The sequence below is a fragment of the Pleurodeles waltl genome, chromosome 9, assembly GCF_031143425.1.
Source record: "Pleurodeles waltl isolate 20211129_DDA chromosome 9, aPleWal1.hap1.20221129, whole genome shotgun sequence".
Lineage (NCBI taxonomy): Eukaryota > Metazoa > Chordata > Amphibia > Caudata > Salamandridae > Pleurodeles > Pleurodeles waltl.
The window spans coordinates 425,275,769-425,294,819 of record NC_090448.1 but is presented as its reverse complement, the minus strand read 5'-3'; the positions used below and the strand labels follow the sequence as shown (position 1 = coordinate 425,294,819).

General features: G+C 45.8%; 1 protein-coding gene across 1 annotated transcript in view; it reads left to right on the top strand.

The window, feature by feature from the left end:
* CCNP (cyclin P) overlaps positions 1–19,051 on the top strand; it is a 213,625-nt gene that overhangs the window by 56,553 nt on the left and 138,021 nt on the right. The window contains exon 4 of the mRNA XM_069205970.1: positions 5,823–5,986. Within this exon, the coding sequence (XP_069062071.1) occupies positions 5,823–5,986 (164 nt within the window). The remainder of the gene's footprint in view (positions 1–5,822; positions 5,987–19,051) is intronic.

Here is a 19,051-nt window from a genome sequence, read left to right as displayed (position 1 = left end):
TGTGATAATTTCAAGTGGAGCTGCAAGTCCTCAAATGATTTCATGTGTGACCCACCCCTAGTGTCCTCCAATATGGTGATCTTGATTTTGTCCCATTTCCCAAAGCCTTCCAGCTGTGCAGTATGATGCAGCAAGTGACCATTCTACAGAGGGGCTTGTTGTGTCTATGGTGTGAGATGGGACGGGTATATAAATACTTATTACTTTGTCAACCCCAAGAAGAGACAATTCTAGATGATATGCCAGGTTTCTCTAGCCCTCCCCCGCCTTTCAGCCAGTTGTTAATACTATGGAGCCCACCAATACATCCACCATCCCAGACTTCCGTTGTGAACTGACCAGTGGCACTTGTTGTGGGTGATAGATGGGGAACAGCCATTCCACACGAAAGAGCGGATCAGGGCCCCTTCACTGGTGAACCAAGAGCTAAGGATAAAGTGTGTGAAGATCTGCAGCACATATACAAAATGTAGGAGTACCATCATTTTGAAGAGAGCTACTCTTCTCAGTACTTTCAGTAGGAGCTTGCTCCAGTAGGGCAGGTCAGTCTTAGCCCTGTTTAGAAGAAGGGTAAGGTTAAGACTGCAAGTGAGTTTCGGTACTGCTGATATGTTTACACCCAAGTATTTAAAAATTAGGTAGCAAATCGGAATGTTCATCTGTCTGGTGATTTTGATATTTGCTCGTTTCGGCAGGACCAGAAAAAGATTTGCCCAGTTTACACAAAGGCCTGAGGCCTTCTCATAGACCTTCAGGATTTCAAAGACCTGAGGCACCTAACCCTGGGGATTGGAGAGGAAGAGGAGTACATCATCTGCATAAAGTGTGATCTTGTCTTCCAGAGACCCTCCCCAATTCCATCCCTGCATTCGGGCAATATCATACCAGTTTATCAAGACTACAGATTGTGCATGTCTATGAGGGAAACAAAAGAACACCTAGCAAATGTAGTTTTTAACATGCCAGATAAGTCTTGTTCACATAAGTTTTTTTTTTTTTTTTTTTTTTTTTTTTCTTCAAAGCAGGAAAGATGATGATGATCTGACATTTTTATATAGCCCACACATACTTCGTAGAGTGTCCTGGCAATAGTTTCAAATCAGATTGTCATGTTAAGCTTGTTGAGAGAGCTGTGTTTTTATTTTTTCCTAACAATAGATTGCTCAGTTGTGGTACGTAGCTGCAGAGGAAACATTCCAGGTGACCAGTCTTAGATAGGACTGGTCCTAAATAGGAAAAGGACCTACTCCTCTCCAGGGAGAGGATGTAGTGCAGGGGTCAGGGCAACAGCCTCGGGAGCTGGAGATACGGGTTCGAGCCTCTGCATCTGTGCAACAGCCAGTGATTCTGGGCAAATCACTTAATCTCCCTGTGCCCATGGACAGCGCCTCGAGGCCCTCGCTGGTGGTAAGCTAAACTGTATAAATCTACATTTACCACCAGTTCTAACCCAGCAGTTTTTTTAAATTGTAGCCAATCAACTATAAGAAGACCGCAGGTTTCTGGATGGGACATAGTCGCAAATCCTATCCCTCAGATAGCCAGCTCTAGTGTCATGCTTTGCTATAAGAACAAGGACCAGCGATTTTTAAAAGGATCCTTTTTTTTTAATCTGAAGCCGGTGAAGTGCCTCTAAGTGCGAGGACATATGAATTCTCGGGGCAGGGTTGAGGAGAATTCAGGCCTCTGAATTCTGCACCACTTGAGGTCTGTTAACAAGATATACTGGAAGACCCCAAGTATGGTGTATTTCCATAATCCAAGCTGGAAGTTGTCAAGGCTTACATCACCATTTTCTTAGCTTCATCAGACAGTAAAGAAGGATGTTTTTTTCAGTGTATAGCTGCCCAAAACAGGAATCAACCAGTGCCTGGATGTGTGGTTAGAAGCAAAGGGCACTCTCAAATGTAATTCCTAAATTCTTTGCAGTGTCCTGTTGTCGGCTAGGGAGAGAGAGGGGCGTCCTTTGGCCAGAAGGTCCTCCAAGAGTCTGGTGATGTAGGACCAAAAATCTGTCTTGTCAGGAATACATTTTATTTGGTTGGTGGGCAACCGATGAAGCACTTTTGAAAGGCAGTTTTTGATGACCTCGCCAGCAGATACCTCTCCCTTTCCACAGGTGAATAGAAGCTGGCTAACACAGCTAGGGGTGTAAAATAAATATTGATTAGGGTGGGGCTGGTTGCTGAGCCTTGAGGTATTCCAACTGCCAGCTCGCGAACTGTGGAAGAAAAAGGGGGCATCCAAACTTCTTGACTTCTTTCATCCAAGAAGGAAGTAAGCCATTTCAAGGCTGAGCCGCCAGTCCCAGTAGTTTGGAGTGGGGCAAGAAGTCTCAAGTAGGCGACCGTGTCGAAGGCTGCCGATAGATCCAGCATAATCAAGTCAGGCTTCCCTCCCACCCCTTTGTCAAGAATGCCCTTAAAGAACTCGGTGACCTCTAACAGGGCCATATCAGTCCTGAAGTTAAGTCTGAATCCAGACTGACTCTAGTGCAAAAGAATATTAATATCCAAATATTGAGAGAGTTGGGAATTAACAAATGTTTCTATAACTCAAAAGAGCAAGAAGTGAAATAGTCCTATAATTTGATTGAACTTTGGGATCAGCAGTAGGTTTTAAGACTGGGCAACATTTTGGCAGGTTTTCATTGCACCAAAACCGTACCTGGTGACAATGAGGATTCAAAACCTTGTTTACTATAGGTTTAATAACTTGCACCGCTTTGGCAAGTATACTTGAAGGGCTTGGGTCAGATGGAGACTCTGATTTAAAGCTCTTGACGGCCGCCAATGATTCCCCCAGAGACAATAGGTAGGAAGTTGGGAAAACGTTGGCTTCCCAGAAGTAGTCCTACTACAACTTGCTATTGCGGAGGGGGGGTGTCATCTAACTGTGAGTCGACAAGCAGACTTGCTTTAGTAGTTGTAATATTAACATGCAAGTATGAGACCAACAGGTCACACCATTCAGCTGAGGGTTGCTGGCTTAATATGGCGAATTCAGGGCTCATAAAAGTTTTTACAATTTAAAAAAATATATATATATATCTCCTTGGATTTATTGCCTGACTCTTCTATCCTGATCTCGAAAAATGCTTTTTTGGCTGAGGGTACCTCTACATGATAGTTTTTTTAGTGATATTCTATAGGTATTTTTATCATCAAAATTATAACTTTTCCACCATTTCCCCTCAAGGCATTTGCATTGTTTCTCATCAGCCCTAAGGTCCTCATTAAACCACGTGGCAAACTGGTTCTGTGGGATCTAAGTGAGGAGGCCAGTGCCAAGTCATTGATGGTGTTAAGAAGTTGGTCATCCGTGGACTTAACATCTGATTCTAGTACTCCAGAAAGAGGAGGAGTATTTGCTTCCAAAGAGTAGGACAGGTCTGCTGGAAGAGGAGGAGTATTTGCTTCCAAAGAGTAGGACATGTCTGCTGGATGAACTTTTGCCATTTAAAATTATTTAGATGGTGATCAGACCATGCTAATGGTGGAGGATCTACAGGTTTCGTCTTCACATATTAGACCACATATTTTCTAATTTGGCCACCTTGATGAGTTGGTTTGAAAACCTGTTGAAGAAGAGCAAAAGAAGACATGATATTCAAGAGTGAGGCTGCTTCATAGTCTGATGATTTTGTAGTGTAGCCATTTTTAATATAGCCTTTGCGCGTTTGCTTAAAGCATTAGGCCTTTGTGCACTTTGTTCTAGATGCATTTTATTTAGCCTCGCACTGTTATTTTTCAATAACCAGTTTCACGGTCTTGTTTCATTTCTTCTATCACACTGTTTAGCTTACTTCAGCACCAGAGTTCTCAAACAATACATTCAGTCAAGGATACAGTCTTGTGCATTGCCGATAGATGTGGTAGGAGTTTAGTCTTTAAGGTTCGTAGAAAGTACACATTCTTACGTAGGGATGTTTCTTAGAACACCGGCGTGTTAATTATAAAAACACTTCCTAGTCCTGGTACACGTAAGAGGGAGATTCCGACCAGGGAACCACAAGTAGACGCTGACTGCTCTGTTGCAGATGCTAATCCAGATCACAGACCTTTGCTCAGGTATGAGGGTTGATGTCCTCCCGGGGAACCTGAAAGGCAGGCTTAGAGCTTTTCATGCTGTGATCAACATAGAACTTAGAAGAGAGAACATAATCTAGTAGCACTATGATAGCGTTATTTCTATGTTTTACTCTCCTCGTTACTATTTCAATCCTACTGTGTTGTATGGTTCTGGTTATTGCGGTTCATGCTTTATCTAAAATGCAGTTGTTTTATTAAATCAATCTGTAAAACTTACTCTGCCTCTGTCATTTGTATATGAGACCACATTGGGTATGAGAGAACTGGTTGGGATCTGAGTGACCACGACTTCCCTGGGAAGCACTAAGATGTCATGCGCTCGGCTGCCCAATTATCTCTTCCCTCTGGGAGAGATGAGGCACTGCTAGTTAGCCGGAACAAAACCGGATTGGGGGTGACAAGGGTCTTTCACCGTGGGTTAGACTTAGTCTCCCACACTGTGAACGATCTTGCCACCCAAAAATCCAGTAGTCTCATTAGAATAATGAGAGCCCACGCGACCGTTTATTCATAAGATAGTCATCTAAAACTAAAAAGAAAATGGGCATGTCTGAGGGACCAGGAAGCCAAAGTGCTGCCCAGAGATCTCCGAAAAAGTCGGGCATGACCCTGGGGTCTATAGATAAGAGCCCTGGCTATGGACTGACTGGCAGACAGGGTGATGTGGAAGTCCAAACATTCAGTGCCTTCCAATTCCTCTAGAGGAATGGGCATGCATTCAAACTCACTTTTATATATTATTGCCACCCCCGCTTCCTCTGCCTTTCCAGCGATCTTTCCTAATGATTTTATATCCAATAGGAATGGCTGTTGATATTGTCAGATTAGACAATTCTGTAAGCCATGTTTCTGTAAAAAACAGAATATCCAGATTTTCTTAATCTAAAAGTCAAACATGCATTTCATGCTTCTGCAGTAAACGGACATTCAATAGGGCATCCGAGAACTGCTCTGTCAATGAGCTTTTTATCTGGGTAATGGCTGCAGTCATACTCTTTACTGAAGAACTGGGGCCCAAATGACAGTGTGTGCAAGAACAATTATCCTGCAGTGTATTAGGTAGGAAATGGGGGGGGTACAGGACGACTTGGGGGCCAGACTGTTTGAAACGGAGCGATCAAAAGTAACGTGTATCCTACCTTCTGGTAGATATTGTGGATAGTGGCTAGTGCTGGCCGCTTCCGTGATGCTGACGGGCATAGACGGGCTTGCCTTTGGAGCACCCACTGCACATCCATGCAGCACCTCTCCATAAGTACATGTGGCCATGAAAAAGATTAGTGCGTGCATCACCCAAAATGGCGCCTCCAGATATCCCAAAGAGGGACAAATGGCCGAAAATTAAGTGTCCACAGTGGTTTACTTAGCTGCTCCCACCTTCCTTTTAAGCCCAACAACGTTTTCAAATTCCCCTCGAGTTCCTTTTCAATGTGCAAATCAGCAATATGTGCAAAGAAATTTAAAACACTTAAAATGATCAGTAGGTATACATAAAAGGTGCAGGAAGCCTTAGTGCACTTGCGCAGTGCCTCTGTTTAAGTACATGTGGCCAGGACAAAGACTAGAGTGCGCACCGCCCAAAATGGCTCCTGTAGATATCCCAAATATGGAGAATCTTCTTTTCGCCCATGCCATTGACAAATAAGTAATTTAATTTACAATTGAAAAAAATCAGCTTGAGCTTTTTGTTGGAGTTCAGAGTGTCAGTGCTTGGCTGTCTTTATCTTGTAGGGGTTTCAGTTGGTCAGAGTGGCACCTGTCCTGTTGCTGTTGGCTCCAGAAGCAGGCTGCTCTTCATACATTCTTCACTGCTGGAGCGAGATTTGAAGAAGGCGATGGCCAACGTGGATATGCACGTGGAGAAGTACGCCTGTGAGATCTTCTCAAACATGATGGTAAGAATGAGGAATAAGTACCTGTGTGTTGGGAGGTTATAGTAATCTTGGAGCAAGCTTTGGGGAGAGGGTCATGAGAGCACCTCTAGATGGTCTTTGCCATGGTGAGCCTCTTTGTTGAGGAAAAGAACATCCAAGGTTCAAACTGTGAGGGTTAGGGGGCGAAGGGGAGACCATTCGGTGTCTGTGCATGTCAATTTTGTTAAGATGAAGGGGAAGATCCCTGTAGGCTCCTCTTTGGGAATGGATTTTTTTTTTGGATGGGGGAGTGTTTAATAATGTGGAAGATACAGTGTCCCGTATGAAGAGAGGAAGTGATACTGAGGGATGTTAAAAATGTTTATGGAGACCAGGCTTGTAGTAGGGGAAAATGACATTGCAATAATGCTGCAGTGGAGTACCAAATTATGAAGCCAGCTAAATTATGCTGCAAGAAAAGGCATGTTGTGTACCATAATGCAATATATTCTGTGGCAGAATTATTTGACTGTTTTGTCGTACATACATTAGTACTATTTGAACACAAGTTTTGCATCATTAGTACCAGCTTAACACCCGAGTACAGCAGTCAGCAATTGATAGGTGACCCGTTAATCTTTGTAAAGGGTCTACCACTGTGTAACATCAAACGTCTTTAGTATCATACAATACCTAGTTTCTGGTTGTTTTTTGTGCTCTGTTACCTAATCATCTGAGGGAAAGCCTATTATCGGTCATTGGCTACGACCTACCAATATCATAAACGTTGCTTGCTAGAGGAACTTTGCTATTTATTGGTCCTCAATGTGAGATGTGCTCATTTTTTTTATTTTGTTTTTCAATAAGCACCACAAGATTTATTTTCATTCAACAAATCTCAATGGAAATCATGTACATCATTACTACCTTAGGAATCTGACATAACCCTTACCCTTATGGACCAATAGTGGACACCCTTGGTTAGCTTCCTTTTCCGCAATGACTATTTTTGCCCATTTGTCTGCCATTCAAAGATTTAATTTTCTGATTGTTTCCAATGCTTCTGCTGGAAGATCTTCAAACAAATCACTTTCTGCCTCTTCAAATAAATCTTGTTAGAGTTGCTTCTAAGCTTCCCTGGTAGCTCCTCATCAACCGCTCCAGTCTCATCCTGTTATCCTTTTAATTAGATTAATGCTAGAAGACAAAAAACATTTCTATCATGTATCCTTTACATTGGTAAACAAGATAGTCCTTGTGCTCCTCGAACTGTCTTCACCATACAACACTGTCGACTACACAATACTGGTAAAATGACTGGTACACTTGGAAGGAATACATAGTGCTCCTCTATCTTGGACTACATTCTTTCTTTCCAAAAAATGCCAACATTTAAGATTCTCCCAGATGAATCTTCTACGTGTTGAGTGCCCTCAGCGTCTTCCAAGGATCTGCTTTCTTGTTTCTGTTCAGTATTTGCAATCATCCCTTGGCCCAGTGATAACGCTTCGGAACCTTGGTAAGTAAACTTACAAGGAGACACGTCTAGGCCAATGAACCTTTTGACCATGTTTGGAGACTTCCCAGAACGAGATATCATTTTAGCATCGCAATCAATATGTCAATTACTCCTTCAATATTCACAATAATAAATAATTTAAGCTAATCAATAACATTTAATATAGATCAATACAGCAGACGTACCATGACCTTTCAGCCATGAATAACCACACAAATCTAGTAAGTGTTAGGCTATTTATTCCCTATTAGTTACAATCTAGAATCATATTTATTAGTTTCAACATCAACAAGCACGTCAAAACCACTATAACTTGGCAATCAGAGCAAAACTTTATCAAAGCATAGATCATAAACATTTAGAATGAAGCACGACTTTAACATGAATCAACTTTAGCAGATTAGCATTAGTACATTATTCAACAAAGCAAGATCTTAGTCATTTGTCTATTTGTATCCGATATTAGTGAATTCCTTAACCAACTTCAAATTAGCCTCAGCATGTTGGGCTTCATGCAAAACAATTTGGCAAACACAAATTTGGAAAAACATTTAACTATGGCCTCTATCAAAAGAGCAGTTGGTACCTATAAAGAGAAGGCAAACAGACAATTACAGTTTTCATCAGATAGTTACCCCTCCAACGTATCAGCAATCAGTGTCAGTCTTCGTACTCAGGACATCAGTCGATTCGCCATCAACAAAGATAGGACTGGACAAGTCTCAGTATGGCATAGTTAAGAATGGACTCTTCCCTCATAAGGGGGAGAGGTCATTATCAGGTAAAGGATTCAATAGAGGACGGTTAAGATATCAGAACAGCAGTCTCAAAGAATAATAGCAAAGTATAATAATTTCTTGGTAGAATGGCAGGGGGTGGTGAAGAATGGTGGGGAATGTCCCAATAATAGTTGATTTCTTCTCGGGTAATCCTGTTATATCAAAACTGTTGGACTAGTCCTTAATTTCTTATTGGATCAATTTTGGTGCATCATTATCTCTGTCCAATAATTTTCCACGCACCTTACAAGAATTTTCCACAAGACACAGCTCTCATGCAGTCTATTGGCTTCCGTGCTTAATGTCTTCAATAGGTGGAATGTCAGGTAAGAAAAGTTACACTTTATGCTCCAGTCAGTAGTTCCATTGTCGTCTCCTAGTCCAGGCGGCCTTGAACCTGTTGCAAATTACACTGTTGCATTCGTCAATAATGTCCACTTGAGCAAGTCGGTTCCCATGAGAAAGAATTTACTATGGCTACACGTACATCTCTAGCTTCTGGAAAAGAACAGTTTAGTGTCCTTCAGTAAAACGGCACATTGAACGTTAGAGAAAACACAGTTAATGTGAGAACAGGCCGCTAGGCCTGGACCCTCGCTAACTAAAGCCTAATGAGTATTTTAGCAAAACCCTAATACAACCCTTAATGCTAATACAAAGTCATACATTAGTACATTGTTAATTCATCATTAGCCAGTTTCATTAATCATTGTATACATTGGTGGCCACTCCCCGTGGGCACATTTCAAACGCGTACATTATTTTTCTATGCTAACACATTTTCTATGCAGCTTCATTACGCATTATATTGCAAGCTTTTCATGTTAAGATTTATTTTAAAGGTCACACTCCAACAATCCCTCCTCTGATGACTTGTCATCACACAAACCTTTTCCCTTACAAATTTCACCTTAGAATTCCCTCATTTTAATTTCCTCTCTCAATCGTTCCCCCTTCTAATTTTGCCCTGAACAACTTTTCCCTTTTCTTTTCTTCCCTCCTCTTATTATTTTTCTCCATTTTCAATGTAATTCTCTTACAAATTTTGCATGCCAGCCATAATCCAAATATGCAAGCTACAACAATCAATATTCCCTGTATTATTTTTGCCAATATTCCATGCCAAATATTACTAAACCAATTTCCCACTTTAGCAAGTCCCTTTCCAACCTTTTCCCAAATTCCTGGCTCTTTCAGTTCCTTCAAATCTGCACTATCTCTAGTTAAGTTAGTAAGCATACTTCTAATCTCATTACTATTGTCAGGTGTATATGCACAACAATGAAGCTCATTAAGCATCGTACAGACTCTGCCATTTTTCGCTAAAAGAATGTCTAAAGCAAGCCTGTCTTGAAGAGTCCAAGCCCTCTCCGCAGCAAGTTCAGTATCCACCAGGAGTATAGCCCCTGTAAAATTTGTCAGCATGTTATCCACAATAGTAGACAACTTTTGAATCTTTATAGAGTTTAAGATAACTGCCACTGAAGGAATTATCGCCCCAAATATGTCTACTACTACACCAGCAGCAGTCTCTCTCTTGTCTAGTACGATGTAATTCAGACAATTTCGGAAACCTTTTCAAGTCCTCTAATTGATTATATCTTTGGGAAAACTATTCCCAAATAACATGTCCCATACCATCCCTTTGGAAGACAGTAACATATATAATAGATCCCAGGGATCGCTGGATCCTGTCCATTTAACATGAACATCCATTTACTCTTAAACAAAAACACATGTTTACATTCACTCGTTCCCACAAACACATTGTCATAATATGATTTTTGGTCGCGTTCTGCAAAGCTTACCTACGTGTAGTACATCTGAAGTGAATTTCCCTTGTTCCCTAATTGCACTATAGCTCTCACTACTAGTAAAAGCTTGCTGTTGCAATCCTTTCTCCAAATTTCCTTTCAAAGCCCTTCTATCTTCAGTGTGATCTAAAAAGCTTTTCTCTATAGGAACCCAAGGGTAGGTCGCTCCCCCTGCCGCTGCAGCTCCTCCAGGTTCCTGAGTTCCTGAGACCCACCTCACAGTAAGTACCCCCCACCTCCCAGCCCATCGCCCTGCCCGCGCTACTCACCCTCTCTCCTGCTCCTGCTTCTTTTCTTCTTTTCTTCTTCTCTGTTCTTCCTCCTCGCTCCTCGCCTGTAATCTTCTTGTACTCTTCTTCTCCCCGTCTTCTCTCTTCTTCTGTGTGCTTCTCTGCCTCTCCTGTCGCCTCTCTTCTTCTTCATCTTCTTCTGAGGTCTTCTGCCTTCTGTTCTTCGTATCTTCATCTGTGATCTTCTGCTCTTCTGAGTTCTCCTGGTCTCCTGTTCTCCTGGTCTTCTGTCTTCGGCTCCTCTGCCCCCTCAGTCTTCTTCTCCCCGCGCCTGCCCTCCTGCTCCTGTCTCATCCCCCTCCCTCACTCGCCTCCCCCTCTCTATCACCCCTATCTAACCCATTCGCTATCTACCTCCCTCTCTCCTCCTATCCACCTATCTCTATCTCTCTATCCCACTATCCAAGTCCCTCACTCTCCACCTCCTCCTATCTACCTATCTCTCTATCTCTCTATCTACCTATCTCTCTATCTACCTATCTCTCTATCTACCGATTTCTCTATCTATCCATTTTCTCTATCTATCCATTTTCTCTATCTATCCATTTTCTCTATCTATTTCTCTATCTCTCCCCGCTTCCCGCCACCCCCTCTATTACCTATTCTTCCTATCCTCTCACTCTACCTCTCACCCTCACCCACCTCTACAACCCCCCCTCCCCTATCTTCACAACCCTACTCCTATCTCTCTTCCTAATCTCCCAAACCTCCTAACACTCATCCCCTCCACCCTTAAACCCCCTCCCAGCTCTTCTCACTCTACCTGTCCCCCCCGCGCTTTCCCGCCGTGACCTCCTGCAGCCCCCGCCCCCCAGCTCCCATTCGCCCCCAGCTGACCCCTCCTACCTCATATGGCGCCCGCTGCGCGACAGTGGTAGCGATCCTTGACCCAAGGGTAGGTCGCTCCCCCTGCCGCTGCAGCTCCTCCAGGTTCCTGAGTTCCTGAGACCCACCTCACAGTAAGTACCCCCCACCTCCCAGCCTCTCACCCTGCCCCGCGCTACTCACCCTCTCCTGCTCCTGCTTCTTTTCTTCTTTTCTTCTTCTCTGTTCTTCCTCCTCACTCCTCGCCTGTAATCTTCTTGTACTCTTCTTCTCCCCGTCTTCTCTTTTCTTCTGTGTGATTCTCTGCCTCTCCTGTCGCCTCTCTTCTTCTTCATCTTCTTCTGAGATCTTCTGCCTGCCTTCTGCCTTCTGTTCTTCGTATCTTCATCTGTGATCTTCTGCTCTTCTGTTCTTCTTCTGTTCTTCTTCTGTTCTTCTTCTGTTCTTCTTCTGTTCTTCTTCTGTTCTTCTTCTGTTCATCTTCTGTTCATCTTCTGTTCATCTTCTGTTCATCTTCTGTTCATCTTCTGTTCATCTTCTGTTCATCTTCTGTTCTTCTTCTGTTCTTCTTCTGTTCTTCTTTCTTCTGTCTTCGGCTCCTCTGCCCCCTCCGTCTTCTTCTCCCTGCGCCTGCCCTCCTGCTCCTGCCTCATCCCCCCTCCCTCACTCGCCTCCCCCTCTCTATCACCCCTATCTAACCCATTCGCTATCTACCTCCCTCTCTCCTCCTATCCACCTATCTATCTCTCTATCTCACTATTTAACTCCCTCAATCTCCACCTCCTCCTATCTACCTATCTCTCTATCTATTTCTCTATCTATCCATTTTCTCTATCTATTTCTCTCTCTCCCCCCTTCCCGCCACCCCCTCTATTACCTATTCTTCCTATCCTCTCACTCTACCTCTCACCCTCACCCACCTCTACAACCCCCCTCCCCTATCTTCACAACCCTACTCCTATCTCTCTTCCTAATCTCCCAAACCTCCTAACACTCACCCCCCTCCACCCTTAAACCCCCCTCCCCCAGCTCTTCTCACTCTACCTGTCCGCCCCCCCCTCGCGCTTTCCCGCCACGACCTCCTGCACGCCCCCACCCCCCAGCTCCCATTCGCCCCCAGCTGACCCCTCCCCCCCTCCTACCTCATATGGCGGCCGCTGGCGCGCCAGAGGCAAGCCCGTCTCCGCCCGTCCGCGCCTGGCCCACGCCAAGCGCCACGACCCCTGGTCCCCAGCTCTCCCAAGCCCTGCTGATCCGCTACAATCCCACCACCCTCCTCGCCCTCAACCCAGGACGCTCCAACACCTGCTTCCAAGCTCACCCCAAACCCACCCATGAACCCTTCGCCTGCAACTCCTGCAAACGCATCTTCCACCACAAGCCCACGCGCCATCAACCACCTCAAGTGCATCCTGGTCAACGCTCGATCCGTCCACAAGCACGCAGTTGAACTCTGGGACCTCCTGGACTCAACAGCACCGGACGTCGCCTTCATCACGGAGACCTGGATGAACGCCTCCTCTGCTCCAGACATCGCCACCGACATCCCCGAAGGCTACAAGATCTCCAGAAAAGACCGCACCAACCAAGTAGGAGGAGGTATCGCCATCGACTCCATCAGCGTCACCACCTCCACCGAAGACACCCCTCTCGCCGCTGAACACCTGCATTTTCAGATTCGCACCGACCCGAGGACCACCCTCAGAGGATCCCTTGTCTACTGTCCTCCCGGACCACGCGCCCCCTTCAGCAACGCCATCGCCGACTTCATCTCCCCACACGCCCTCGCCTCACCGGACTACATCCTCCTAGGCGACCTCAACTTCCATCTGGAACAAAACAACAACCCTAACACCACCACCCTGCTCGACAACCTCGGCCTCAAACAACTGGTGAACACCGCCACCCACATCGCCGGACACACGCTTGACCCTATCTTCTCCGCCAGCAAACACGTCTTCTTCAGCCACACCTCCGCTCTACACTGGACCGACCACAGCTGTGTCCACTTCACATTCCGACGCGAGACCCGCCACCTCCGCACTCAACCCATCCCTCGTCGACAATGGAACAAGATCCCCGAAGAGCAACTCTTCTCAGCACTCGCCGCCAACCAACCCACCCTCACCACCGACCCCAACGACGCAGCCCTCAGCCTCACAAACTGGATCTCCAACTGCGCAGACAGCCTTGCTCCCCTCAAAAGCACGCATCGACAGACCAACACCAAAAAACCTCTCTGGGTCTCTGACACCCTCAAAGAATCAAAGAAAACTTGTCGCGCCCTCGCGAAGGCCTGGCGCAAAGACCACACCGCGGACATGACCGCCCTCAAGAACGCTACCCGCGAACACCACCGCCTGATCCGCGCTACAAAAAAGAACTTTTTCACCGACAGACTGGACAAAAACAGCCACAACAGCAAAGAACTCTTCAGCATCGTCAAGGAGTTCGCCAACGCCGTCACGCCCTCACAGGATTTGTGCGAATCCCTCGCCACTTTCTTCCATCGCAAGATCAGCGACCTCCACGACAGCTTCGGACAACAGACCCAACATAACACCACCGATCCCGCACCCCCGGCCATTACCCTCAACAACTGGACCCACATCAACACTGAAGAAACCAAATCCATCATGAACTCTATCCACTCCGGCGCCCCTTCGGACCACTGCCCTCACTTCATCTTTAACAAAGCCGACAACATCATCGCCCCGCACCTCCAGACCGTCATCAACTCTTCTTTTTCTTCTGCTACCTTCCCCGAATGCTGGAAACACGCCAAAGTCAACGCCCTACTAAAGAAACCTACGGCTGACCCGAGCGACCTGAAAAACTTCCGCCCCATCTCTCTTCTGCCTTTCCCAGCCAAGGTAATAGAGAAGACTGTCAACAAACAGCTGACCACCTTCCTGGAAAACAACAACCTGCTCGACCCTTTACAAACCGGATTCCGAACCAACCACAGCACGGAAACCGCCATCATCTCAGTCACTGACGACAGCAGAACCCTGATGGACAACGGTGAAACAGTCGCCCTCATTCTCCTCGACCTCTCGGCTGCCTTCGACACCGTCTGTCACCGCACCCTAATCACCCGCCTCCGCTCCACCGGGATCCAAGGCCAGGCCCTGGACTGGATCGCCTCCTTCCTCTCAAACCGTTCCCAAAGAGTTTACCTCCCTCCGTTTCGCTCAGAACCCACTGAGATCATCTGCGGCGTACCTCAAGGCTCATCGCTCAGCCCGACACTCTTCAATGTCTACATGAGCCCCCTCGCCAACATCGTCCGCAAGAACGACATCATCATCACCTCCTACGCCGACGACACCCAACTTATACTCTCCCTCACCAAGGACCCCGCCAGCGCCAAGACCAACCTACAAGAGGGTATGAAGGACGTCGCAGATTGGATGAGGCTCAGCCGCCTAAAGCTGAACTCTGAAAAAACGGAAGTCCTCATCCTCGGCAACACCCCGTCCGCCTGGGACGACTCCTGGTGGCCCTCGGCACCGCACCGACCCCCACAGACCACGCCCGCAACCTTGGCTTCATCTTGGACCCTCTTCTCACCATGACCAAGCAAGTCAACGCTGTGTCCTCCGCCTGCTTCCTCACCCTCCGCATGCTCCGCAAGATCTTCCGCTGGATCCCCGCTGACACGAGTAAAACCGTGACCCACGCCCTCGTCACGAGCCGCCTGGACTACGGCAACACCCTGTACACCGGGACCACAGCCAAACTCCAAAATCGCCTGCAACGCATTCAAAACGCATCGGTACGCCTCATCCTCGACATACCCTGCAACAGCCACATCTCCGCACACCTGAGACACCTGCATTGGCTCCCAGTCAGCAAAAGGATCACCTTTCGACTTCTCACCCACGCACACAAAGCCCTCCACAACAAGGGACCGGAATACCTCAACCGACGCCTCAGATTCTACGTCCCCACCCGCCTCCTCCGTTCCTCTGGTCTCACACTCGCTGCCGTCCCTCGCATCTGCCGCTCCACGGCGGGTGGGAGATCTTTCTCCTTCCTGGCGGCCAAGACCTGGAACTCCCTCCCCACCAGCCTCAGGACCACTCCGCTTTCCAGAGACTCCTAAAAACCTGGCTATTCGAGCAGCAGTAACCCCCCCCCCTTTTCCCCTAGCGCCTTGAGACCCGCACGGGTGAGTAGCGCGCTTTATAAATGTTAATGATTTGATTTGATTTAGGTGTAAGCAAACATGTCAAATTATTGCGGTGTGCATAAGATATACTAATTGTTAATGTCGCCTCACAGAACCCCTTCACTAATTGTATGCTATAGTATTTAGCTACACTACTCAAATCCTCTATGATAGGCACAGAAGAAAACAAGGTCATGATTTGAATAAAAATATTGAATCTCTTCCTGGCTATAGAATCTTGTTAGTAACAGACTACAGCTTATCCCATATGTTAGAGGTAAACTATGATGGGTAACTCCCTCTTGCATCGAAACAGGAATTTTTGTACGCACATAACAATCTTTTGCATCCATAGTGTCAACATACTCACTCAGCAAGCAATAGAAAACATTAGTCGATAGTTCCCCTTCAGCATTCGCTCCCTCATCAAATAATTTGTGCTTTGCTCAAACCTCGCCCAAGATGTTTGTGCGGTGGCAGCCTCAGGAATTGTAGCATTGTTAGTTCCACTCTTATCCACTAATGACATACCCACAATCACAACTATGATGAGTATCACACACACACAACACCCAAACCAACACCCAAGCACTTACAACACCCAAACCAACACCCAAGCACTTACAATGCCTACTTCCCCTATTATCCTCTCTAGTGTTAGCCATGATCTATAAAGAATCAGAAAGTGAAGTATTATTAGTTCAAACGACAACCAACAGAGGATGGTTAAAGCCTTTTTATTTTTCAGCAACGTTAAAGCAAGCTAAAGTCTTTCTTCAGCAATGATTTACAGCTTTCACATTCACTCCCACGATCCTTGTCAATTCAGGTTAGGAGCTTGTCAGAATCTATTTTCAAAAGTCAATGCAGGTTAACAGTGTCACATCCGGCAAGTTATCAGTCTTTCTCAATTTTTCTTTAACTCAATTTTCATGCCCACTCAGTCTCTCTCTGGCCAGACTCAGGTACCAAAGTACTGACCTGGGTCTTCTCGATCAAAACAGAACGCCAAGAATTATTGTTGCCATTCAGCTGATGTTGCATACGCCCACTCAGGACCTGTGTATCTTCTCTTTGCCACTCTCTTTCTTTTCAACTTGCGATCACCTTGCAACTCTCCTTCACTCAGATCTTCTCTCCTTGTTGTATCGACCTCCTCCTCTATTGCATCTTCGGCAACCACTTTTCCCTTTGTCACTTGCAGTTCTGGCCACTTATCTCCTTTCAGTATCTCTTTGGCCTTTGACCTTTCCTGATGCAGCCCTTCGCCCTCCTCTGACTCTATGGTGTTTTCTCTTGATGGACCTGCAATTTGCTCCGGAGGAGTCTGGACACTCCGAGTCTCTTCCACCTCAACTCCTTCGCTTTCTGGGTCTATCAGGGGCTCTAATTCTTGTCCATATTCGTCTTCTTCTGAGAGAACCTCCTTCTGACTCTGTCCTCCTGGTGCCTCAGTTGAGATAGGCTCACCTTCACCCCTATGGGTCTCTTCGTCTCTTTTTGGAGTGACCAAGCCGTCCTCTACGGGCTCACTTTCAGTCTCAGTGCCCCTTCGATTACTCTCCAGCCCTGAGGCTTCCTTCTCTGTTGTTAGTACTTTCAACAACTCAACTTCCTCATCAGTTTGACACTTCACCTTTTTTGTATGACTGGCATAAATCCAGTTTGGAATTCCCGCACATTTCACAGCAGTAGTAGTTGTCAGTATTACTTGATATGGCCCCTTCCAACGTGGCTCCAAACACGACTTCCTCACGTGTTTCTTGATGACAATCCACTCACCAGCTTTCTGGTTGTGACCTGGATCATTTATCGATGCAGTGTGGTAGCTTCCACCTGGTGAGAGAAAGAGCGGGCCATGTCAGCCAGACCCTTGCAGTAGTCCAACCCCATATCATCCGTGATATTCACAAGAGCATTCTCAGGCACTGCGGGCAGTCTCATAGCTCGGTCCATGAGAATTTCATGAGGAGACAGTCCTGTTTTCTTGTTAGGTGTATTTGTCATTGACATTAGCACCAAAGGCAATGCATCAGGCCATTTCAAATCTGTGGCTGAACACATCTTTGCCATTCTCGACTTCAGGGTACCATTCATCTGCTCCACTAATCCTGATGCTTCAGGGCGGTAGCTGCAAGGCAACTTCTGTTCAATGCTGCACACAATAGTTTAACCACCTCGTTGGTGTCTTCCCCTATCTGATTCTAAAGAGATCGGAAACCCGAAACGTGGTATCCATGCCCTAAGCAGCAGCTTCGCTACTGTGAGACTGTCATTCCTACGTGTAGGGTACGCTTCAATCCAGTGACTAAAGATACACACAATCATCGACACGTATCTCAAACCTCCACACACAGGCATCCTAATAAAATCCAATTGCATTCTGCTAAATGGACCTCCTGCTCTCCCAATGTGGTTCAAATTCACCATGTTCCCTTTCCCTGCATTCATCTGTTGACAGATGATACACCTGTGACAGATCACTTCTGCAGCTTGGCTGATTGGGTTAAACCAGTCAATTTTGAACAACCTGATCATGGCATCTCTCCCAATATGTGCTTGACCATGGTAAAACCTTGCAAACTGTGATAGGAGACTGTTCGGCAAAAACATTTTCCCTTCATCTGAAACCCACAAGTCATCCGGTCTTTGTACACATTGCATCCTAACCCAAGAACGCTTCTCATCTTTGCTGGCACGTCCTTGCAACAATCTTAATTCCTCCAACGTGTCAACCATCATTAAAGCGTAACCTGTGCATGTCTCATTTTCTGTTTCAGGTAATAATTCCCACTGATCCTTAAACGATATACAGTTCAATGTGCAAAACCTTGCGACTTGATCCCCATACCCATTTCCCATTGAAACAAAGTCTTGTGATTTCAAGTGAGTGCTGCATTTCACCACGGCAATTTCATGAGGTAACTGAATCGCGTGCAACAACTCCTTAATTCTTTCACCATTTTTCACTGGAGAACCAGAAAAGGTCAGGAAACCCCTCTGTGACCATAGTTGGCCAAAATCATGGACAATTCCAAACCCATATCTGCTATCAGTATAGATAGTCATTCTCAATTGGGCAGCAGCATGGCAAGCTCTAGTATGGGCAACCAATTCAGCCAATTGAGCAGAATATACTCTCTCATGCCAAGACGCTTCCAGGATACCAGAGATCGTACATACAGAGTATCCAGCTCTCAGTACTCCTACTGAGTCTCTTAAGCATGATCCATCCACAAAGATAATTTTGTCATTTTCTTCCAATTGGGTATCTTTAATATCAGGCCTCGGTTTGGTGCACATTTCTGTTACCTCAAGACAATCATGTTCTACATCTTCAGCATCCTCAACTTCCGTGTTTTTATTTGGAAGCAAAGTTGCCGGGTTCAGCACTGTACATCTTTTCAATGTTACATTTGGCGACCCCCAATATAATCGTTTCAAATTTCGTCAGTCTTGCATTTGTCATGTGTTGCGTTTTTGTACCGGTTAGCAAGATCTCAACTGAATGTGGGACTATGACTGTTAAAGGATGTCCCATCACTATGCCTTCACATTGTGTAAGGCTTTGACCAACTGCTGCTACTGCACTCAGACAACCTGGTAAGACTGCTGCAACTGGGTCCAAAGTAGCTGAAAAATATGCTACTGGTCGATTTACACCTTCATGGACCAGTGTCAGGACAGACAAAGAACATGCATCACG